Source organism: Physeter macrocephalus, chromosome 19 (genome assembly GCF_002837175.3).
Source record: "Physeter macrocephalus isolate SW-GA chromosome 19, ASM283717v5, whole genome shotgun sequence".
Taxonomy (NCBI): Eukaryota; Metazoa; Chordata; class Mammalia; order Artiodactyla; family Physeteridae; genus Physeter; species Physeter macrocephalus.
The window spans coordinates 29,489,221-29,513,166 of NC_041232.1; the positions used below are offsets into that span (position 1 = coordinate 29,489,221).

The window sequence follows — 23,946 nt, forward strand, 5'->3', positions numbered from 1 at the left end:
TTTTTTGGCTACCAGAAATTCTGGCTTTTCTTTTTGGATGATGGTGTAAGGGCATAAAAAATATAGACTCCAATACGAATCAGACTTTATAGGGCAAAAGGTAAGGATATTATTAGAACAATTGACATGTTTTTTTAAAAAAGAGTAGTATCAAGTATTGGTGGTTTGTTCCTGCAGTAAATATTACTGAGTGCTTCTACATGCAAATGTTCGTGCCAGGGGCAGGGAATGCTGCCGTGAGCATGGTAGGCACAGCCCCTGCCCTTACAGAGTTTATGAGTAGTGGGGAAGAAGACATGAAATAAACCAGTAATCCCAAGTCCATGAGTGTTTTGACAGAGGATGTCCAGAGTGCATTGGGATATATGGGCTGACCTGGCCCGGCTAGAGGTTCAACCCAGTTTAGGTGAGCAGAGCAGGCCTTACTGGAGAAGGTTCTAAGTTTTTCCATTTTAGAACTGTCCATTTTTGAGAGACTTATTCAATGATTGATAAATTTTCTCCACAGAAATCATCAAAAGGGCAGCAACTCTAAATCAGACCTTGGATGAAGATGTCCAGTTACCCAGTTCTACTCTTCAGAATATGCAAAAGAACATTACCTCATTGCTGGAAATCATTCAGAAAAGGAATTTCCTGCAGTTGCACCAAAATGCCACCCTTGAACTCAAGTAAGTGCCTGGATACCATTCATGACACAACCAATTAGAGGTAGGAACTCGAAAGCTGAGGGGGAAGGAGGCAAGTGGAGGAGGAGAAGGAAAGAAAGCTCTCAGTGGGGCAGAAGGTCATAGAAGAGCTGGGTGCTGGCCTCTCCACAAAAGAAAAGTGTGATCAGTAGAATTTCTATCTTTGCTATTACGTCATAGGTTCGGTTTTTCTCTGTGACCCTGAAACAGCATTTCTACTTAGTGTGAACAAAAAAAAACTCATGATACTGTCTTTGTTGAAGATTAAGTATAATGCTGTGAACTCTCATGGAAGCAGACACAGGCAGTGGCTACCACTGAGGCTGTGAACTCTAGGACAGGTTGACATCAGGCCAGATTAATTCAGCTCAGTCACTCACACTGTCATCAAAACCCATGATGTGAAATGACAGATCACAAAGAATTGTTAGACATGGTCACTAGGAGCTTGTAATTTGCTTTCAGGCTTTTTTCTTAGTATTTTCACACAGTAATTACTTGATGTAATAGCAAAGCTGTCTCTCTGCCAGGTTGTGATAAATGTCTTAAGTACTGGTTTAGTCACATCAAAACTCCAGTCTCTATAGTGAGATGTTTAAACTATTTTTAATATATTTTGCTATTTTAAATAATGTTGTAATGAACAACTTAGGTGAGGATCTTTTTCTGTGTTTCACATTATTATCTTATCAGGGTACATGTTAAGGAGTGAAATCATTTAGCCAAAGAGTTTGCATTTGGAGGCTTCCCGAGTTGCATTGCCAAATTATTTTCTAAAAGGTTTTTAAAAACAACATCCACTTCTACCGGCAGCACACGGGAGAGCTGAGCTTCCATCTTTTTTCATCACCGAATGGGATTTTTGACATTGTTGTTAATTTGTTCTGTGAGAAACAAAAGGAGGAACTTACTATTGCATGGGATTTGGAGAGGAGACTAGTAATCTAATTACTAGAAGGTTTGTTAGGGCCCAAGAGGGCCCTGAGAGGACTATGGACTGGTCGAGGGGAGCTCAGAAGTGGGCGAGGACCCAGGGGATGGGGAAGGGGCTGCCGTCTACGGAGCACCTCTTCTCTGCTGGGTGGTGTGGACTTCACCCCTCATGGACCGCAGGCGCTCACCCCTGCCACCTTGCTAGGTGGGAAATATCCAGCTGGAGAAACTGAGGCCCAGAGAATATTAGTAACTTGCCCCACGTGCAGGACAATATGAAATCCGGCTACACACCTAAATCTGTCTGACATTAAACCCCGTTATTTTCCAGCCCAAAACAACAACAGGAAGTACCATTTTAGACCCAGTCCGTAGAAGATGGGTGGGTGGAATTTCGATGGTCAGCTCCGAGACCATGGCTGTGCACCTACACTAGATTATAATCACCTCTCCCTGACCCAGCCCCTCCCCTGCATCCTCCCTTCACTGGATGCATGGTGCGGGGAGGGGACCCCCACAGGGAAAGGCTCATACCTCCACGCAGGTGGTCCCAGGTCCCGCCTGCAGTTGAGGCAGCCACCCCAGGGCACCCTGCTCTCTCCCCACCTTCCTCAGCTCCCCGCTGCCTCCTGGACAACATGTCAACATCACGTATTCATTCCAGCCTCCCTCTTTGCTCACCATCTCCCCCCATCCACCCGGCTCCAGCTCCTCCTAGGCTCAAGGTCCTCCCAGTACCACACGTGGTCGGTCATCTCATTCATTCTCTCCCTCGGATGGGGAATCCCTGCAGACCCCAGGAGTCATTTTGCAGGGGTCCTCCCCCCACCAGTACCTTCCATGGTCATGTCATTCGGTCAGTAAAGTGGATTGAGCCCACAGGTGGCCCGCATTGTGCTAGGACTTGGGGACACAAAAGAGAACAATGAAGCCTTTTGGCCCACTAGGAGCTCATAGTACAACTGGGAGAAGTTGACTTTCTGAGTAGCAGTTGGGAGGAAGGGGAGAAGGCAGGGGGCCCTCTCCCCACCTGTGCCCCCGACCCTCGTCCCCACTAGGCCCTCCTCCTGTCACCCTTTCTCTGCCATTGTAGCGCTTCTGTTTCTATTTGGAATAAAGTTATTAATAAGATTCTTGAGCTCTCTCTTTAATTTGTAAGTTAAATTATTACTACTGAGACCTTTTATTTTAAAAAGAGTTTTAAATGCATTCTCAGGCGTCCACTTTCTTCCGTAGATAATCCCTGTACTTAAGTCATTTCAAATTTCATGGATTATTTTAGGAATTCTTTCTCAGCCTTTTTATTATAATTCTTAGAAGACTGATAATTTATGCTGAAGTACGGCAGTCCTGTAAGTGAGAGTACTTAGCACACAACCTAGTTGCTTAGCGTGCGTGTGTCAGGGTCCCCAAGGCCACCTGCACGTTCAGAGTTTCAGCAGGACTCAGGGCTGAGATTTCCTAGAGCGGCGTATTAAGGATGCACCGCTGGATCATGAGGAAGATGCAGGGGAGCTGGGAGGAGCCCATGCGGGCTCTCTACACTCTCCCCATCCCGGGAGGGGCCACGGAGCACACTGCCCCCAGCAGTGAAAATGCAGCAGCTTGTGTGGGATGCCCCGGGAAGCCCGTAGAGTTCAGCATCCGAGGTTTCCAGTGGGGGCTGGTCCCATAGGCTCTCTCCACCCAGCACATCCCCACATTCCAGGCTCCCAGGAGGGAAGCAGGTGTTCAGCCTAAACCACCCTGTTCGCACAGTCGAGGCAGTGAGCCACCCTTATCAGTCAGGGGACAGCGGGAGCACTTGCAGACGCCAGCCGAGGGCCAGCCTGGCAAGCAGGCCTTTCTAAGGGTAGCCAACTCCGGCCTGCTCTCTTTCCCTTTACTGCACCCTATAAATTATCCTTCGTAGCTGTGTTTCCCGACTGTTTTCCACGCAGGTGTCCCCGGACCTATCAAAAGATATTTCACTAAAGAAATGTGTCCTGTGCCCAGATAACTGGGGAAATGCAGTGTCTTAAGGAGAGACAAGGTCTTTACTACAAGTCTTCAGGCTGATGTTTCGTGGATCTCCAAAAGGAGCCTGGAGAACACAGCTAAATGTACTGCACCACGCAACCCTTTCTCCTGGAACTTGCTTACCTGTTCACGGCACTAGTGTTGTGGAGAAACAGTTTGAAAAACACTGTTTTACTGTGTTAACTAAATAAATTTTACAGGAAGAAGCTAAGGAAGAGTGCTGAGGGTTTTTGTGTTTTTTCTTTTTAGTCTTTCAGGTCACTGCTGACTATATCATTTCATCTGATCACAGTTTAGGTGGTAAATTTATTTCATAGATGAAAATTTGACCTCTATATTTAAATTTCGTAGAGAGATTCCTTCTTTAACAATATGAATTGACAGATTCATGGCCAGACGTTAGGAATATATTGGATTTATCTGTGTGTTTCCCATGTGCTTTTTTTAGTTCTTGTTACCTGTATCATAATGCAACATCTTGCTATCATTTTTATAATCATTAAAAATCATAAGAATGTTCAAATAATTCCTGATGATGCTCTAATGATGTCAGAGTTCAAATATGAATCTTTGGAAAATGTTTTTTGTGGTGTTTAGCTCAGCGATCTGGTAATATGTGAAAGCTAAGGGTGATTTACAAGGCATTTTCCATGAAATTTTTCAAAGTTCTTCTGACAAATTGAAGCAAGAAGTTAATGGGACATATTCAACCACTGCAAAGTTCTGTAGTATGAAAATTGTATCATTCTGTAGAGCTTTAAGTTTAAATTTGATTGAAATAGCAATTTATAAAAGAATAGGGGAAAATGTCTTTCGATTTCCTAAAGCTTGCTTTTATCAATGGTACAAATTATATCTTTATGGCAATTTGGATTTGAAAGTTTTTATAAAATCTGTTTTTTAACTAGCGGCAGAAAAACCTTTATATTGTATAAACACACTGGTAACTTAAGAGCAAATCACTGAAGAGTCTCCTTATTTCAATTTCTGGCCATATTATAATGAAAGATTTCAGTTGCCGTCATTCACAGACTATGGTCCCAATTTTCTGAATCAAGATTCACTGAGATGGTTTCTTTTAATTCCATTACTAAAATATGTTAGTAAGTTTGTGAATAAGGAGAGTTTATTAAGGATAAAGTGTAAATCTGCCATAGTCTTAGAAAAATTGTTTCCCTTTTTAAGAGATTATGAGGTACCACTTAGGATGTCACAAAGAAACTCAGAACGATTATGTAAAAGTCTCTTCCACTATTGGGGTCCGGGAGATTGGTGGTGGGATGAATTGGGAGATTGGGATTGACATATATACACTAATATGTATAAAATGGATAACTAATAAGAACCTCCTATATAAAAAAAAAAAGTTTCTTCCACTATCATTTCAATGATATGAGCTTTGTTGTTCATTTCTTACCGTGTGAACCATCTATTATTTTTCCAGGGCTGCTGAAGATTTATTGTCACAAATTCAGAAAAATTACCAGAAATCACAGGAAGAGTTGGAGGTATTAAAAGAAGCAGCAAGCAGCCTCCTTTCAAGACACAACAGTAAAGTGCAGGCCGCAGAAGAGCTCCTGAGGGAAGCAGAGAGGAAGACCCAGGAAAGCGGTCGCCTGCTACCCGTTGTCAGGGCCAACCTGCGAGAGTTCAACGTGAGTCTTACCAGCTCTCTCCCCGTTAGAGCTGGTACCACATTCTCCCATGTAAATGATACCAGTCTAAGCTTCTTAAAAAATGAGCCCCGAAGGCTAACTTCAGCACATAGTGTCAGGCACCGAGGTTCAGAAGCCGACTTGCTTTTATGAAGCATCCTTAGAGGTGATTTTTGCTACAGGATAAAAAGCTGCGTGTTCAAGAAGAACAAAACTTGACGTCAGTGCTAATCGCCGAAGGAAGAGGACTGCTTGATGCTGCCACTGCACCTGCAAATGCTTCAGGAAAGGCTCTAGCAGTAAGTCCCAACTCAGCACAGCTGCAATACCCAAAGTTTCCAAAGAATCTTCCCACGTCTCAGATACATTGCTAAGTAGTTGCACATGTAGTCACAATGTTAATTTCTCTGTGTAGCATTTAGAGCATCACCGGGATGAGCTGCTTCTATGGACTGCCAAAATCAGGCACCACGTAGATGACCTGGTCATGCAGATGTCCCAGAGGAGAGCATTGGACCTTGTCTACAGAGCGGAGGATCATGCCACTGAGCTCCAGAGACTGGCAGGTGCTCTGGACAGGTGAGACCACACCTTGCAGGATTTCTCAGGTTGTGATCTGTGGATGAGAGAGAAAAAGCATGGCTATTTTGATCACAGTGTTGAGTCAAATTCTTTTTTTGTCTAAACATGAAGTCTTCTCTTTTATTTCCATGGCAAGGAGGATTTTCTCCCATGTCTGGTAACATGGTTGACCATCAGCAGGACTGTCTGATGGAAAAATGCAAACCGAACCAGATAGGAATGAAAACAAATATTATGCTCTGATATCAAGCCTTCGAGGCCTTAAGTATCTACCTGGTGCTCAGGACTTTATTGTTAGGTTGCATATGGACAGAACCAGATATTGATTTATTTATACATCTTGTCTTCTTGGACCTTGTGATCCGGCGGGCTTTATGCGTGGATGCAGGTTGTGGTTGCCTGTCCTGGACTATTAGAAGTGTCGGGAATCTATTTTCCAACTCCTGAAAGATACCATCTCCATTACTTTCTACTACCTGAAGGTCTACCATTGTACTATCATAATTTTAACATATATTTTTGGATATTCGTCAAATATATCCTCAGCTTGTTAAAAATACCTTTAAATGAGAAGCACAGCTTTAGGCCAGTGGTTCCCAAATTGTTGCAGCAAAACCCTGGGGAACTTTAAAATACTGATGCCTCTCTCCCATCCCCCGAAGACTGTGGGGTGTGAGCTGTACTTTTCCTTTTTTTTTCAGATACTCAGGTGACCTAATGTGCAGCAAATGAGGGAATCGGGGTTTTAGGCCTTATCAATGATTTACACAATATTGTTAGTTGGTACATTTATTTCTTTAGAATCTGTTATAAATTATGAGTGGAAAAAGTCTGGACACACTGGAATATGTGTGTTTCTGTGTGTTGGGTATGTTTTGTGGAAGGAGAGAAATAAATATTTTTCCAGTTTGAGGAATGCTGCCATAAAAGATTAGCTCACACAATGAAAGCAATTGAAAATGATGTATTGAATAACACAGACTATTGCTTAAATTATGTGCTGCATTGAGCACTACCACCTGTGTCTGCCATCGGAATCAGAAAATGGAATTACATACTCAGTTCTTCTCCTTTCTTCATCTTTCATCGTTTCCCAAAAGAGAAAAGAATGTTCTGACTACAGGCATAGCTACAATTATTATTAATTAATTAATTAATACAATTATTACTCAGTATGAGTAGTAAAAGCAATTTTGTGTGATACGTAAAGTTAAATAACATTATTATCTTTTATTTATAAGTCACTGAATTTTGCCAGTGAAGTAGTAACAAGTAATAACTGCTGGTGTCTGGTTTGGGAATCACCCAACTCAATAACCTCGGGAAGAAAATGAAGTAGGTTACTCAGCAGGCAAAGATGTGTCAATTGTCAGATTTCATTTTGCAGCTAGAGTGAGCTGGATGAAATTGCACCATTACCAGCTGGCAACTTCTTGAGTGATTTGCCCACTTACAGGAGTAAAGTTCAGATGATTGAAATATTATCTGATGCTCCTCCAAAACCCCTAGTGAATTTCCTCAAATTGGTCTATACTATTCGAGGAATGAGATTCAGCATCCTCATATATGCTTAGGAAAGTTTCTTTTTGTTTTTCTTTTTTAAATTAACACGTGCCGTAGCAGGAGAGATTACAACCAATGCAAACATGCAGTGGCACCCCAGACACACGCAGGGGGTTTGAACAGAGATCAAAGAATGGATGGTTTAAAAGATGAGACACGGCAGTCATCTCTTCTTGGGGTGTTAATTAAACAGCAGTTCTTAGTGTTATCACTTCTTAAGATTACTGTTGGAGTTAGAGGGGCATCCACATGTTGACATGAAATGCTGTCTTCCTTGTTGATGATAATCCTCTAAGGGGGAAGAAGCTGGAAGGCTTTTAAGAATAGCGGTGTAGGGGCTTCCCCAGTGGCGCAGTGGTTGCGCGTCCGCCTGCCGATGCAGGGGAACCGGGTTCGCGCCCCGGTCTGGGAGGATCCCACGTGCCGCGGAGCGGCTGGGCCCGTGAGCCGTGGCCGCTGGGCCTGCGCGTCCGGAGCCTGTGCTCCGCGACGGGAGAGGCCACAGCAGAGGGAGGCCCGCATACCACAAAAAAAAAAAAAAGAATAGCGGTGTAGTTCACTTGAGTTGATCATAACATCTCTAAATATGTTGATTTCACAGTGGCCTTGGAAATGTTAGTCATGTGTCCCTAAATGCGACCAGTGCAACCCATGTCCATTCCAACATCCGGAGCCTGATTGAAGAATCAGAGAAGTTGGTGAAAGATGCTCTCAGGACTGGGAGCAAGGCGAGCACGGTAAGAAATGCCCTGGGGGCTTCCGCGTGTGCCTTCCTTTTCCGGGCACTGTGGGGCAGCGATCCTTCCATGAGGTGCTTGAGCAGAGATGCAGTGGCTTCAATTTATGCTTGTCAACATTCTTTTCCGGTGGGACCTGTTTAAGGCTTCTGTCATCATGTGATGTAAGTCTTCATTTCGTAAGTCATAAATAATTCTTAGAACAAAAATGATAATGCTACTTGATATCCACTTGAGACAGCTTTTCTTACCCGTGGTGAAGATCTTCATTTAATGGCTGCTTTTTGTGTTTATAGATTTAAAAATGGCTGTGTTCTTTCTCTTCAGCCACAAATTAGAACATATATTAAACATAAGATAGGACAGTTTAAATTGTCCCTGCCTGTTATCTGGCTGACTTCCTTGTTTGGAACTACACTGGAGGCTATTCTGATAGAATGGAGTTGCTTTCTCCACCTCCGCCCTGCCCTCCAGTTGCTATGTTTAAATTGTTCTGTTTTACAGGCCTCAGAATCTCTTGTTTCTAACGGGAAAGTGGCTCTCCAGCGCAGTGCTGAATTTCTAAAAGAAGGCAATAGCCTGAGCAGAAAGCATGGAGGTCAGTTTCCAGCTTGGACTGTGTGGCTATCGGAGTGATTGTGGACACATCTCTGAACATACTTCCAGAACATTCGTCTTTCCTGGAGCAGTTTGAAGCTTAACATTTCTTGGTCACAATAATATTCCAGCTTCCTATCATAGACACATCATATAATTTTTTATTTTAGTGATAGCTCATTTAATGTGCAGTCCCCTCCAATCTTCCATAGACTCGATAAGCCTTCCGTAAGAACCAAAACCTCTACTCGCTGCTTGAGTGCCTGAGCCCTGGCTGTTCTTCATAGCGTTTGTCAGGTTATCTGTGATTTCATGTGCTTCTCTATTCATCTCTCAGGGTTTCACAGTTTCTTGAAGAGATGTCTTATGTTTGATTCCTCTTGTGTCTTCTTCATAGGGCTAATGTAATGTTAGACTCGTGGTAGGTCCTTATTAAATAATTACTGAATTAAATCATTATTGATTTATCTATTTAAAAAAATACCTATGCAGTTTCATTTTTCCCAAGAGTTTCAGTAAGCAGTTTTGGCATATGTAAGAGTTATCCAATAAGCATAACACAAAATGGCAGAGGAATCTGTTGTGTAAGAGAAACATACAAGTTTTATAACGTATAGTGTACCTATCACCTTAATGTACTCTCATACAACAAAAATATCGTCTTTTCCTATGGGAGTAAATAGTGGGCCATAAACAAGGCTCATACCCCTTAGACGACTTCCATGTCCAGTCCTGGACCCTTCCACAGCTGTCTGAGCCAAGGGCTTGGATAGGTGCATATTTTTTGTTTCTCTGTGAGCGGCACAACTTAGAATTTATGTTCATCTCGCAATATAAAGAGTCCCTAATGCTCGACCATAAAGCTTTAAACACAAACTCTAGCATCACTGTTGATGGGCGGTAGCTTTAGTTGACATAACTAAAGGTATTCTGTAGGCCACAAAATAGTGAACTTTCTGGCAATTAAAACTTTACGCAGAACCATCATGTTCATCATGGATTTTATCAATAATTTATTTTTTAACCAGGCGTTCAGAATCCAAATGTGATTGCGTGTTATGAACAGCAATTTTAAAAGTAAAAGCTTTGATCCAACAGCTTGGATCCAACATGAAGTAGGACGAGTTGAGTGCCTATTGGGTGGTCAGGAGGGAGCAGGAAAGTAGGGGAGGGACCCTGGCTGAGAAGCAGGTGGGGGACTGAGAAGAAGATTCCAGAGCAGGAGCCCATGTTGGGGTCTTACAACCTAGGGGACAAAGGTGGCCAAGATTTGGGTGTGGATAAGAAGTTAGTAAGTCTGATTAAGACTGAGTGACTGAAACACAGTTTTTCACCCTAGAGCTCTAATTAAACTGGACATGAATTTAGGAAGAAATATTAGTGCGAAGGGAAACAAAGTAGAAAAAATGATCAAGTAGGCCCCCACACAATTTTTATAATGAGTGGTGCTAAGTCTTGCTGGAAAAACTTTCAATATTTGGGGTCTCTGTAGAAAGCTGCTGATTTTATAGATGGGTCGGGAATGATAAAACTCTCATCTAGGCAACTTTTTAGGACTAGCCTAAAAGGGAACACTTTTTCCCCTTTGAATAGGTATCGCATTGGAACTGAGTGAATTGAAAAATACTGCAGAGAGATTTCAAGAGAATGCTGATAAAATTACTAAGCAGACCAATGAATCACTCTTGATACTTAGAGCAATTCCTGAAGGTAAGTGGAAAGGGGGTTCCTGATTTCATTAATATCTTCTCGTTGCAAAACCCTTACACATGAGCATGAGGGAGACCTGCCTCAAGTCTGATGGAGACCCCTCCCCCAAAACGCGGCCAAGACTGATAGAGGAATATGGTTTGGAAGTGAAGATCATCATGTTTTTTATAACATCAGAACACCTGCGTTGAAGTAGTAGAATTATAACTTGAAAAACAAAAGCCTTAGATTCTTTATGCTACTGTATTAACTGCTTACTTTTAAAATGGGCCTGAGATGAAAGAAGGGCCATTCAAAGAAGCCAGGAAGTAAAGAAGCTGGAATGTTCCTGCTTTAGGGGGAAATGCTAGATTCATTACCAATGTGGGAAATTAGAGAATTCTTACTTGGAAATTAAAGAAATCTTCCTTTGTGAGGCGATAAGCATTCTAAAATAGATCACTTTAAAACTGATGGTTTGGAAATGCAGTGTTTATTAAAATTTTAAATAGGATAACTTTTTAAAAGTATAACACAGGCGAGTTGTGCTGCGGTGATTTATTTATTTTACACTCCTTCAACCTTTTCTTTTTTCTTTATAAGATTATTTTAAAAGTCTTATAAGACAGCCAAACATCTCCAAAGTCCTTCTGTCTGCTGGTTCATCTTACAAGCATGAAAGTTACCGTGGAGAGCTGGACTCGCGGCGCTTTGGACTGACTTAAATCAATGGAACATTTTCTGATATGGAAATTTCTTTTTCTCTTATTTATCTGTTTTTAAGGATACATGGTGTATATTGATCAAGCACTCAAAAATAACTTTTTATTTGGAAGCAATTTCCAGCTTGCCAAGAAGTTGCAAGAAGAGTAAAAAGAACACCTGCATACCCTTCCTCCAGCTTCTTCTAGTGTTAATCTTTGCCCCGTTTGTGATTAAACACTTTAAAAATGAATACGAGTGCCTTGAAAAAACAACCATCCACCAGATTTTCTAGAATAACTGAATTCCACTTTATCTTTGGTGACCGTTTAGTTTTTACCGCACTGTTATTTCCAGCAGCCAGTTGATGTTGTGGGCAGGTACACTTCCTCTAGCCTAGGATACTTCCATGTCACCTACAGATTTAAATTCCCAAACCTTCTTATCTAGACGCAGAATGCTTTGGAGATGGCGTTAATGACCATGAGAAGGGAGTGATAGGAAAGGGACCAAAGAAAGAAGTTTAGATTATTAACATGTAAGACGCTGAGCACGTGGCATCTCGTTGTGTATTGAAATCATATTTCAACACAGAGGGTTGTCATGAAAAATATTTCATTCATCCGTAAAAGGAAGCAGTAGAGCGTATGATATGCAGCCTTAATGTTGCCATTAAAAACAGAAGCCCCCTTTTGTGTTCAACAGCCAGCAAAAAAATTCTGTAACGTGTGTCTGTAAAATTACATTTGTTGTGGTTTTATGGTTTTCTCTGTGTATAACCACCAGAGTGCATGCTTGCTTGCGTATAAATTTATTTCAGGGGTCAGGGACAAAGGCGCCAAAATCAAAGAGCTGGCCACATCTGCAAATCGGAGCTCTATGAGCACTCTAAAGAACATCGTGGGATTGGGCCAGAAGCTGTTGAATACGTCCACTGACCTGTCCAGGGTTAACGCCACGTTACGAGAAACAGACAAACTCCTCCGTGACTCCTCAGTGACCGGTAGGTCGTGGTCTCCCCTCCCATCAGGGAAGTCTGCGTCGAGCCGTTTGAGTTTGCCAAGGGCACAGTGGTGCCTTGTTCACAAACAGCAGTCCTAAAAAATAAAAATGCACCAACATCTGGATTTGCACTTATAAAAAGAGAAGGGCCTTGGGTGATGCCTTGTGCTGGTGCATTTTTCATATATTTACCAAAACGCCAAGGATTTGATTATTAGGATATTCTAGTTTATCCAGTGCATTAGTAATGACCAATTCATTTCTCTTGTTTCCTCCCTCCTGCCAACTTTCTCGCCACCTCATATTTTAGCTTTGTTAGCTGGAAGAAAAGTCAAAGATGTGGAAACACAAGCGAACCTTTTATTTGATCGGCTGAAGCCTTTGAAGATGTTAGAAGAGAACCTGAGCAGAAACCTATCAGAAATCAAACTGCTGATCAGCCAGGCCCGGAAGCAAGCAGCGTCTGTGAGTGCCCAGCACCCCTGCAGCTGAGGCTCCTGGAACTGCAAGTCCCAGAGGCCTCCTGTGCAGAGGGCCTTCGGTCACACTTTGTACTAACCAGCTCTCAGTAACCCCAGATTCCTCACAGCCTTGTCTCCAAGTATATTTAAAGCCTCGTCTTATATATATTTACCTAAGTATACTTAAGTCTGTTTAATTAGTCTCATTTTCTTTGAGCCCTGCCTTTTTTGGTGTGTTTCAGAATGTTGTTAGCAAACAGATCTCTGTGTCCTTATGGACATTTATCATCGTGGCCTAGACTTATAGATCTGCACCCATTAGCTAGATGGTGCAGAACACCTTAGGTCTGAGTGTCAGCGTCCCTGTAAGTCTCATTGGTTGCATATGGTGCTGTTTCCATCATTTTACCAACTTTGTGTTCATAATCCAAGTACTCTTCAGAATGTTCATACAGTGTGGGCCTCATCTCTATGATTCTGACAAAACAGCTTGAATTGCATGGATGCTGCACAAATCCAGGTCACTAACTGCATAAAACACACAATTTGAGAGACTGCTTCCTGGCCGTCCTCGGCACATGGCATTGGCCGTGCGCTAAAGGAGAGGCATTTCAGGGAAATAAGACTTGAGAGAATATCATTTGTCTTGCTCCTGGGGACCTACAGACAATAGATGTGACCTCTGGTCTAAAGAGTATCTTCCTGAAGTTTCTAGCCAAGAAAAAGGAGCTCTGGATTCTTTGATCCCTGAGTGACTTCACTTTGGGAAAAGGGCTGTAGGTTTACAAGAGCTCTGGTTTCCATCTGTTTTAGTTCCAGTCACCAAATAAATGTAAACCCGATGGATGGTTCCAAGTGCTCTGGTTAATATAAACTTATAATCTTGATGGTTAATATAAGGATTATATGCAAGTAATTACTTATCAGAGAAATATGTAAGTGAAATAATTGCTCTATAAATATTTGCTGAATAAGTAGATCAACCCTCCATTTATTCCATAAATGATCATCCAATGTCCTGTGTCAGGTATAAGATTCCAAGGTGATTTGGATAAGCTCCTTGTCTTTAAGGAATTAAATCTCGCATGATAGAGTTCCCAACATAAAATTCCCTTTTAAAACCGGACTGACTTTTCCATATTAAAATATTTTACCAAGTAAAATAAGTTTCAGCATCATCTGATTTTCACCTTATGAGACACGAAGCATTGCGCATTATCCGGAGAGGAAACCTACCAGCAGTGACGATCTGGAACAGAATAGCACTGTTCAGTTCCAGGTGTGCTGCCCTAAATGATTTTTAGGCACTTAGGGACACTTCCCTTTTCCTTCTACAGATCAAAGTTGCTGTGTCTGCAGACCGAGACTGTATCCGGGCCTACCAGCCTCAGATTTCTTCTACCAACTATAACAGCTTAACACTAAATGTGAAGACAAGCGAACCTGACAACCTTCTCTTCTACCTGGGGAGTAGCAGTGTGAGTATGACCCGCAGAAGCAACGCTGAGTCTCTTAGGGACAGAGTGTATTTTCTGAATTGGTTAAAAAAAAAACAGGGCCTTTGTGAAATCACTGATTTTTCTACGAGAACTAATCTTTTGCTAAACTGGTCACATTAGATTAAAAATAATCAAACTACAGAACTGAATGCCCGTGAGGAGAAGAGTGGCATCTGTGAAAAGTACCTCCCTCTACCACCTTAACTGTGAGCTGTGGGACAGAGCTTTTCTTAATGTCTCCCGTGACCTCCGACGCCACGGAGTTGTGCTTTGGGGCTGTCGACCTTGGCGGCTGTTACCAGGCGTGGAGGCGTGTACCACAAGGGGCACGTCAGAATCGTCGAGCTTCCCCCCAGGCTCTTCCACCCAGCGAGATTCCCAGGGTTCCCAGAGGGCACGTCCCCTATGGAAGACTATTGATTCATCTGACTGTGTCATTGGGAACAGGTCAGAGCCCTTGGGTGTGTTAGGGCAGAAAATATTAGCACGCACAAATGCCATCTGAAATGTCTTCTTAAGATACAGGGTGCAAAGCACAGGTCAGTCCGTGATGTACGATTTCATGGCTCCTGTCTTACTGTACATCTCACGTTCATGCATTGCCTTCTCAGACTGGGCAGACAAACAAGTGCTATGCCTCCCCTCATGACTCCGGTAGAGGCTGGTAACACCCAGCAAGTTTTCTTGGAGAACTTCATGGGAGGCTTCATGGAGGGCTACACTGGGCAAGGGTGGTGGGTGGGCACTGATGGCCAACGGTGGCCACCATCTCCAGTGCCAATACTCCAGGTCACGCTCCAGCTCCAGGGAGGGGAGCATTTAAAGACAAAAGACGATCTTTTCTGTTTTCTACTTTAAAAAAAATTTAAAAATAGAGAACATGCTGTAAGAACTCATCTTTTAAAACGTTTTGGTAGCCATGCACACAGTCTGGCATGTGAACTCATCCCATCTCATGCCCTGCACCCCAGGCTGATTTCCTGGCAGTGGAGATGCGGCGAGGGAAAGTGGCCTTCCTCTGGGATTTGGGCTCCGGGTCCACACGTTTGGAATTTCCAGACTTCCCGATTGATGACAGCAAATGGCACAGTATCTATGTAACCAGGTAGCAGAGAAAGTTCTCTCTGAGCATCTCGCTTTTTTTAACTGCATCTTATAAGTAATTCCATGTTTGTAACATCATATAAGTCTTCGAAATTTCCGGGAAGTCAGATTATAGTGAAATAATACTTGTTTTAGATTAACTGTAGAAATCATTTTTTTCATTATTACAGAAGAAATAAAGTTTGTTAGCAAAACCAACAATCCAAAGAAGAAAAAAGTTAAAAGTTTATGTTGCCTTTAGAATGTTAGGTCCAAGTCTGAGGCAGCCAACCCAGTAAAATGTTTGCGCCCCAGCAGAGGGGAGTCAAGTGCAGCGTGGTGGAGATGCCACGTGGCTGGCAGTGGTACAAGTAGGACAGAAGATGAGGGTACAAGTGGGGGATGCGTTTTCTCAAAATTCAGCCACGAAGCGAAATTCTTCCTTTTAAAGCCCCTCCCCAGAGGCAAGTGCTGTTAAGCGGCTGTAGTTACAGCTTTCTTTTCAGTTTTCTGTAATATCACAGTTGGTTGGTGATGGTGTGTTGCTGGAAATTTCTGATTTTTACTTTGTTATTGGAAAAAATGGGGTAATAATAAAGGTAGTAGACTGTTGCAAATATATTTAGTTCCTGATCTGAAACTATTTTAAGCAAGGAGGTAACATGATGGAATTTATGTTTTAAGAAGACATACTCCACAAGGTTTTGGAGTGCAAACTAGGGGCGGGCTGGGCAAGACTGGAAGCGGGGAGACCAGTTGGAGACATGGGCAGATTCAGATGAAGGCTGTGTGTGAAACAGATGTGTGTGTATGTGGGCCAACTTGCAATTCTGCAGGTGCTCTTTTTGCAACTCTGTGACCCTTAGGTTTGGAAACATTGGTTCGTTGAGTGTAAAGGAAATGAGCGCATCTCAAAAGCCACCACCAAAAACAAGTAAATCCCCTGGAACAGCTAATGTTCTGGATGTAAACAATTCAACACTAATGTTTGTTGGAGGGCTTGGAGGACAGATCAAGGTAATCTTCTGAACGTTCATCTGAACAGTGCTGATGGGCTGATTTTACCAGTGTATAAAATGAATATGTTTAAATGTTTGAAAATATTCTAGGCAGATGAAGATTTTCCTGCTTCTATTATTTTGTTTAAGGACAATTCATCTGCAGAGTTGGGTTGGTTTTGTAAAGGATCATGCTTCATAGATAGCATGATGGAAAAGAAGCCAATGGTTCATTTTATTATTTGGTTTTTTTCCCCAATAATAAAAGAGGAAACTCAGTATTCCACATGAACTTCTGAAAACTCCCTTTATCTCTATTCTGACTCTAGTGGTAGACTAATACTAATTAGCAGTTAGCAAAAGAGCCCATCGTATATTTTATTACATCAGTTACCCTCTCACCCAATAAAGTTCAGTCACCTGGACTTGGTTCAGTGCTCTGAAATGAGAGTAAGGGTCCCATTTCCCAGCAGGCCCTCACCACTGACCACATTCTCTGGGTCTCTTTCCTCATTAGTTAAAGGGCCTTCTCTCCAGTGACCCTAGTAACTGACATGACCTTTGAGATCTTGTCCTGCTGTCATTCATTCTAGGATTCCAATTCATAATTGGAAGCAAGTTCAGTGATTACAAACTGGTCATTTTCCTGGATGTTGTTTTCTCAAAATTTGGATCTGTTAGATCTGAGCTCCCAAGGAGGAGTTTTGTGCACTTAGAGAATATATTTCTTTTCACCAAATATACTTGGATTATGTTTGTTTGTTTGTTTACATTAGAAGTCTCCTGCTGTGAAGGTTACTCATTTTAAAGGCTGCATGGGAGAGGCCTTCTTGAATGGACAGTCGATTGGCCTATGGAACTATATTGAAAGGGAGGGGAAGTGCCATGGCTGCTTTGGAAGGTAATGTGCCCCATGAGTAACACATAAGATGCTAATATGCACGGGAACACTGTCCCGGCAGAAGGTTAGAGTTGCAGCATTTCCCAAACTCATTTGACCCTGAACTCTTTTTAAAAAGGAGCATTCCAGAGCTGCTTATGTTCCATAGAACATACTTAAGTGCTGAAGTAGACACAAACAGGTGCTTTATGTCTACATTTGTAAATGGATTAAACTGTCTTCATTTTAGATAAGTGCCCCTACCTACTAGCCAAAAACTTTAGCTCAGTGAGTTGATAAACTACTTCTAGCAACGGAATCCATTTGAGCGGGCCAGTAATTAGAATTCATTGTGCTTTTTACCTTTGTGTGTAATTTTCCATTATTAAATCATTAGCATGGTCCATTGATGTCCTTTAGATTTTAGAACTTTTTTTCTTAATATAATCATTTACCTTTAACTTTGATTTATATTACCAAGTAAGCTAACTGATTTTTTTTATTCCTCTTTGAATATACTTACACTTCTCTAACATGGTGTCAGCATATGTTTATAATTATGAACAATCTCTCAGATCCTTCAAGGATAGTATAAAATAAACCATTGATTCTAACAGTTCACATCTAAATATGGGAAAAAAAACTTTCGTTTAGTCAACAGGCCTTTATTCTTGTGTTAGTTTTGAGAGGCTGTTGCAATAGAGCACTGGCTGCATGGCTGACCTTGACCAGACAGTCGTCTGTTTCTGGGCCCTGTGCTCGGTACTGGTGATGGCAACATCAGTCACCCAAGCTTATCTCCTCCGATGTCTCATGGTCTACGGAAAATTACCTAAAATACTTCTTTGTGGCAACATAAAAAAGAGCTCCGCGCTGTAGGGGCGATGGTAGGTAGAGCATCCTGGGCGTGGGGCCCAAGTGATGCCTTCGCACTCACGGGACAGCTGCACGGAGTCTGACGGGTCCCCATCTCATGGGTGACAGCTTGGATTAGAGCAGTCTAGTCATTCTTCCAGGGTCATGGGGCTGAGAGCTGGGAGGGAGGGCGTCTGCCCAGTCCTGCTGACCACAGGGCTCCCCCCGGCCCCCCATAAATGCTGGGCGTGGGAGGAGAGCCAGCCATGAAGTGCTGTGGCAGACCCTTTGTCATTTGTCCCGGCCTCTTACCCAGGCAGGGGCCTGGAGCTGCCTTCCTGAGGCCCAGCTGGGGAAAGGCACATGGGCCTCATGGTTATAGAACGGAAGTCTGACCCACAGGGGACGAGCCCCAGAAATGTGCCGCTGACCCGAGGGATGTGAGCCTTCTCAGGAGAATCGCATTCAGTCATCGTTTCCTTTGCATTCATCCCTGTTGGTGGCCACCTGACTTGGGCAGGCCCTGCTGAAGGAGAGAAGCCAGAAGCAAAGACTCAACCTTCCTGAGAACAGAGAACTCCTGAGTTCTGGGGAGGGAGAGGGCAGACTGATTTCTGGAATTTCGTTTGAAACCTGGCTTTGCATTTTCTTGTGTGTGTTCTTGGGCAAGAACTTAATCTTTGAGGCTCAGCTTTTAATAGGCAAAATGGGACCCCACTAGGACCTCTGAACACAGTACAATACTCAGAGCTAAACCAGAGTGAACATTTGCTATGTACTGGGCACCGTTTAAAGAACTTTACACGTATTAAATCATGTATAGCCCTTCCAGAGAGGTTCTAGTGTTACCCCTATTTTACAAATGAAGGAAATGAGACACAGAGGGGTTAGGTAACTTTTGTGAGGTCACACAGCTAGTAAGTTGGGGAGCTGGGATTTGAACCCTAGCAATCTGGTTCTAGAGTGTGCGTCCTTAGCTACATGAAACCAGTTGCCAAAAGATAAAGCAATGGGACATGCTTCTAGGAGGCCAAAGTTTTAAGGATTAAATAATTGAGAATTAGGCCACAGCTTGTTTATGCAGAGTACATTTCCTTAAAGTTATACTTCCTTATAAGAGATCTCAAGACAGAAGTTTTTAGCAAAAGCAGGACTGTAGAAAGCTATAAATTTGAAACCTCAGGTTATACAAAGCACTGCTACATTTTGTTTTGTTAATGGAAACAATTTCACTGTTAGATTATTCTGTTCCTGCCTGGAGATGTGACACAGAGTGGTTATTACACCTTCAACTGGGAAAAGTACAAATTCATACCCCCAAACACCCTAATCTCATTCACTCTCGAGCCCTATGACATTCCAGAAACGTACTTTTTGAACATAATAAAGATATGTTCTAAGTACTTTGTACCTGAAGAGTGAATCAAGTCAGCTTTTTGAGACGTTGGGAAAACTGGAAAACACTTATCTAAGAACTGCTGGGGTCCATGGTACATAACTGCTGTAAGCTCATCCTGCAGATTTTTGAGATTCTTTTTTGTCAATGATATTTTTGTAAACTGATCCTTCTGGCACATTGGTACATATTTGTTTTCCATCATTAGTCCTGTTTAGTTGAATTAGTTAAAAACGAGCATAAGGTGATACATGCCAATATAAAATTCATTCTGAAAGTGCTGGAATTAAGAAAGGACATTAAAGGAAACTAGACATTAAGGGACAGCAAAGTCACATTAAAGGGAATTAGAACAAATGAAAATCTAGTCACTAAGTAGAACTATTTTTAGCAGTAATCCATCCTTTGAGGGAATTTCTTTTTACTACAGTGAACACTGCCCACGTTAACTTTCGTTTCCTTACAAGGCAACTGGGTGCTTGTCTCGCATAATCTCATGGGGAGCATATGTTAAGATATTATGACTTATACTTGTTATCAAATTATGGAAATAAATGCTCTATCACAACTTCTGTGAGGAAGAACTCAGTAAAAGTATCATATGTTCTCTTTAACTACCTTCCTAAGAATAGATTGTATTTCACCTTCTCTCCTTGCAGCCCCCAAAATGAAGATGCTTCCTTCCATTTTGATGGGAGTGGGTATTCTGTCGTGGAGAAGATGCTCCGGGCTACTGTGACGCAGATAATTATGCTTTTTAGTACCTTTTCACCTAATGGGCTGCTTCTCTACCTGGCTTCAAATGGCACCGTAAGAGTCTATGGGGCCCTGCACCCTACTGTGTATATACAGTTGGATTGCTATGAGGATATTTATGTTTAATGATTGTTTTATGAGCACATGCTAGTATAATATGTATGTATGTATGCCATACTAGTCCCCCATTTTAAATGATTTATCAGTACAAAATCATTGAAGAACGTTTGGAAAATATAGAAGCATTTCAAGTAGAAAATAGCTTCCTATCATTATAAATATCAGTTAAACATTTATTATTAAATTTTGAGCTCGAATAAGACGTCTTGTTTTGCTCACTCTGACCACCTTATTTGAATTCCATCGCAGGAAGTTCATGTTCTTATTTTTATCTTACGTGTTGCTGATTTTTCTCAATCTTCTGGTTTTATTTTTACGATTGGCCCAGTTGTCAATCTAAATGAAAAAAATAGATTCCACTTCTCTTCCTGCGTTGTAGATTTTGATGACCATGAGTTTATCTGACATATGTCTGTATATTATTCTAGAAAGCCTTTGTGGACACTTTTAATTTTGGACCTTTGGGCCAGATCCTGTTTTCTTAGTTTGACTGTAGGAGGTTTCCGCCATCCCTGACTTGGAGAGAAAGGAAATCTTGTGATAATAATGTAGCCTTGGGTAACTCTTTTCTTTTGTACAGAAAGACTTTTTATCCATCGACCTGGTCGACGGCAGAGTTAGAGTTACAGTTGACCTGGGTTCTGGGCCTCTTGCTCTTATTACCGACAGACGCTATAATAACGGAACCTGGTACAAAATTGCCTTCCAGCGAAACAGAAAGCAAGGTAAATGCACAGGTAGACGGTCGGAATGTTGGTCGCCCTCATAGGAATAGAAATCTTTCCCAAGTCAGCAGTCTTTTTTTACTTTAGCTTTCTAGGTATTCTTAAATGATATTCTAATCAAAAGCCATTGTTTTCTCTGGAATACTAAGCACCAGGATTCACATTTTGCTGGAGGAACGTTCTAATTCTCTTTGTCTGTGGTTTCCAAATGCATTATTTAACGTTAAATGCTGAATTGGAATCAAGGATCAAATGGATTCTATTTTCTTTGACACACATACTGCTACCATTTAGCATGTATATTCTGGATTTATTGACTTTTGTAAAGAGGGTTTTCATTTGTCTTTTAACAGTCAAGAACATCCCCTGGTCAAATTTGCAGAATGTAAAAGAATATGTCTTTGTAAATGAACTTTGTTAGACATCTGTGTTTACTTTATTGTAGAAAATGACTCATTTTCTTGTCTATTCCTCTTGATCTTCTCTAGGACTCCTAGCAGTTATTGATGCATATAACACCAGCTACAAAGAAACCAAGCAAGGGGAAACTCCAGGAGCATCTTCTGACCTCAATCGTCTAGATAAGGATCCAATTTATGTGGGTGGATTACCTAGGTCAAGAATTGTAAGGTATGATACCACATTGCAGAATTTTCATGTCCCTAATTACCAACTGCCTTAGTTTCCGTAACAAAGTTCCACAGACTGGGCAGCTTAAACAACAGAAATGTGTTCTCTCACAGTTCTGGAGGCTACAGTTCCAAAATCAGGTGTCAGCAGGGCCGCTTCCTTCTGAGGACTGTGAGAAAGAATCTGTTCCATGCTTCTCTCCGAGCTTCTGGTAGCTTCAGCCATTCCTCAGCTTGTCGGTGGCATTCTTTATCTGTGTGGACACGCTGTCTTCCCTCTGTGTGTGTCTCTCAGTGTCCAAATTTCCCCTTTTTATAAAGATACCAGTCATACTGGATTAGGACCTACCCTACTGACCTCACCTTAACTTGATTACAACTGTAAAGACCCTATTTTCAGATAAGGTCACATTCACAGGTACTGGGGGTTAGGACTTCAAAATCTTTTGGTCGGGGTGGGGAAACACAATTTAACCCATAACGTTCTGTTTTGATTAGTATGACATATAATTGGGAAGTAAAGAAAGCCTTCTGCAATAGAATTTATGATTGTCTATTTATTGCCTATAAAACATCTGAAAATTGTTACTGTGCAATATTTGGAGACCCACTTTCCATCACACGTCACTCTCCTGTCCAGACATTCTAGAGTGGTAGAATCTTTTTGGTGACAAAAAGAAAAGAATCATGCTTTCTGGAGACTTATCCGGATTCCCCTTTTGGTGATTAGAATGAATAATGTATGTGAAAGTTTAAAGACCAGCATCAGCAAGTTGGATTAAAGATAGCAGAGGAGAGATGCACTGATTTTTGTTCTTGTTTAGCTTTGTGACTTTAATAATTTCATAAACTTTCTGTAGTTCACTGTCCTCAATTTTGTAATTTTGGACTGGGGACAAAGTAAGCTCTAAGTTTCTTTCACACCATTATAAAAAAGGCATATACGGCCAGCAATCAAGGCAGCCTAGCTTCCAGGGAGTGGAATCACCAAATGTCCAAACCGAGTCACTCAGCCCAGTGGTTTTCAAATGTATATTTGTAGCAGTACCTCATCTTCAAGCCAGTTTCTTATACAGAAGTGCAGCCACTCCAGTTGCTATGCGTTGAGCAGCCCAGAATCCACTTCCTGACACACCCCCTTCTCTGCCAGAAATGTGTGAAAGTTCCAAGGAACATAGTTTACAACCACAGTCACCCGCCTTCAGGGTCTTGGAAATAAATGTCCCTAAACTTCAGGGGAGTTGGTCGCTTGTCCCAGGTCTTACCCCTCTGCCAAGGCAGAGCCAGGACGGGAAGCCTGTCCCCTAATCCCTGATTACAGATGTCATTCCTAACATAGTGGCATTGGGGATGTTTCTGAGGTTACAAGCTGTGTTGTAATTCATTTGTTCTTCACCTAAATGGTACACAGCGTAGACCCTGGAGAAAAGGACAGAGTCCCTTTTCTAGGAAGACATCTCAAATCACAGACTTTCATGATAGAAGGGTCTTGGGTATCATCGGGGCCAGTCTCCTCATTTACAGTGGAAGAAACCGAGATTCGGAAAGGTTGAAATTTGCCCTAAATCATGTGGTTTCTTAATGGCCGACAGCTCATTGCACAGCACAGAGAAAAAGTGAGATACGACATGTAGCAAGAAGCCATGTTCCTGCACAGTTCTCCTGTCACTAGCTGATGCTTCAGGGTGTAACTGGGAGATGTTCAGCAGTCTCCATCATTTGGAAATGTTAGCCTGAGTACATTAAAGCTCACCCCACCCAGCAGAGTGGCAATTTCTGTTAATAAAAATATGGTATTGGCTTAGTATCAAAGAAATAAGGGTTTTGGATAATCCCAGACTTCACCAAATGCAGTTATTTCCTTCAGGAGGAAGTTCATGAATATGTGGTATGGACAAGAGCCGATGCCGTCTCTAACCAAGAGATCCCGGGAAATCACATTGCCCACACTTGCCCCCGTGGGAGGTGAATGTTTGCTCTACACGGAGACTGGATTGAAATCTAAGTGCTATAGTTTCCTTATGGCAGTGCACTGTCTCTCTTAGAATTAGCCTCTGTTTTAGTGAGTATATCTAAATGGTAATGACTACACTAGTTTTCCTTAAAATATTAAGCATGCTTTTATCTAGGTAGCCATCTAGGTAATCAGCCTCACTAAATTCAATCCCTTTCTTTAGTCCTAAGGAGAATACATGTTTGACCTGAATTCTCACCATCAATAGTCTGGTTAGAGGGAGACCTAGACATTTATTAGAATGACACATGGAAAGAGATCTTTCTTATTTGTAGGTCCATTTTCATTTCTTCTTTCAAAACTGAAGTTATGGGGCCTCCCTGGTGGCGCAGTGGTTGAGAGTCCGCCTGCCGATGCAGGGG

At 42.0% G+C, this 23,946-nt stretch overlaps 2 protein-coding genes across 4 annotated transcripts in view; one reads left to right on the top strand and one right to left on the bottom strand.

Annotated features, from left to right (window-relative positions):
- Positions 1 to 23,946, top strand: part of LAMA1 (laminin subunit alpha 1) — a 145,655-nt gene that overhangs the window by 92,412 nt on the left and 29,297 nt on the right. Inside the window, exons 36-51 of the mRNA XM_055080335.1 lie at positions 509 to 671; positions 5,086 to 5,296; positions 5,479 to 5,595; positions 5,712 to 5,875; positions 8,043 to 8,178; positions 8,683 to 8,776; positions 10,369 to 10,485; positions 11,987 to 12,169; positions 12,479 to 12,633; positions 13,967 to 14,107; positions 15,100 to 15,233; positions 16,078 to 16,228; positions 16,986 to 17,110; positions 20,000 to 20,150; positions 20,797 to 20,941; positions 21,430 to 21,571. Coding sequence (XP_054936310.1) covers positions 509 to 671; positions 5,086 to 5,296; positions 5,479 to 5,595; positions 5,712 to 5,875; positions 8,043 to 8,178; positions 8,683 to 8,776; positions 10,369 to 10,485; positions 11,987 to 12,169; positions 12,479 to 12,633; positions 13,967 to 14,107; positions 15,100 to 15,233; positions 16,078 to 16,228; positions 16,986 to 17,110; positions 20,000 to 20,150; positions 20,797 to 20,941; positions 21,430 to 21,571 — 2,329 coding nt within the window. The remainder of the gene's footprint in view (positions 1 to 508; positions 672 to 5,085; positions 5,297 to 5,478; positions 5,596 to 5,711; positions 5,876 to 8,042; positions 8,179 to 8,682; positions 8,777 to 10,368; positions 10,486 to 11,986; positions 12,170 to 12,478; positions 12,634 to 13,966; positions 14,108 to 15,099; positions 15,234 to 16,077; positions 16,229 to 16,985; positions 17,111 to 19,999; positions 20,151 to 20,796; positions 20,942 to 21,429; positions 21,572 to 23,946) is intronic.
- The window catches only part of LOC112064109 (collagen alpha-1(I) chain-like), a 64,709-nt gene continuing 46,590 nt past the window's right edge, over positions 5,828 to 23,946 (bottom strand). For all 3 annotated transcript variants that reach the window (XM_055080622.1, XM_024121077.3, XM_028480510.2), the window contains one exon: positions 5,828 to 5,912. The gene's annotated coding sequence lies outside the window, so the exon portion shown is untranslated. The remainder of the gene's footprint in view (positions 5,913 to 23,946) is intronic.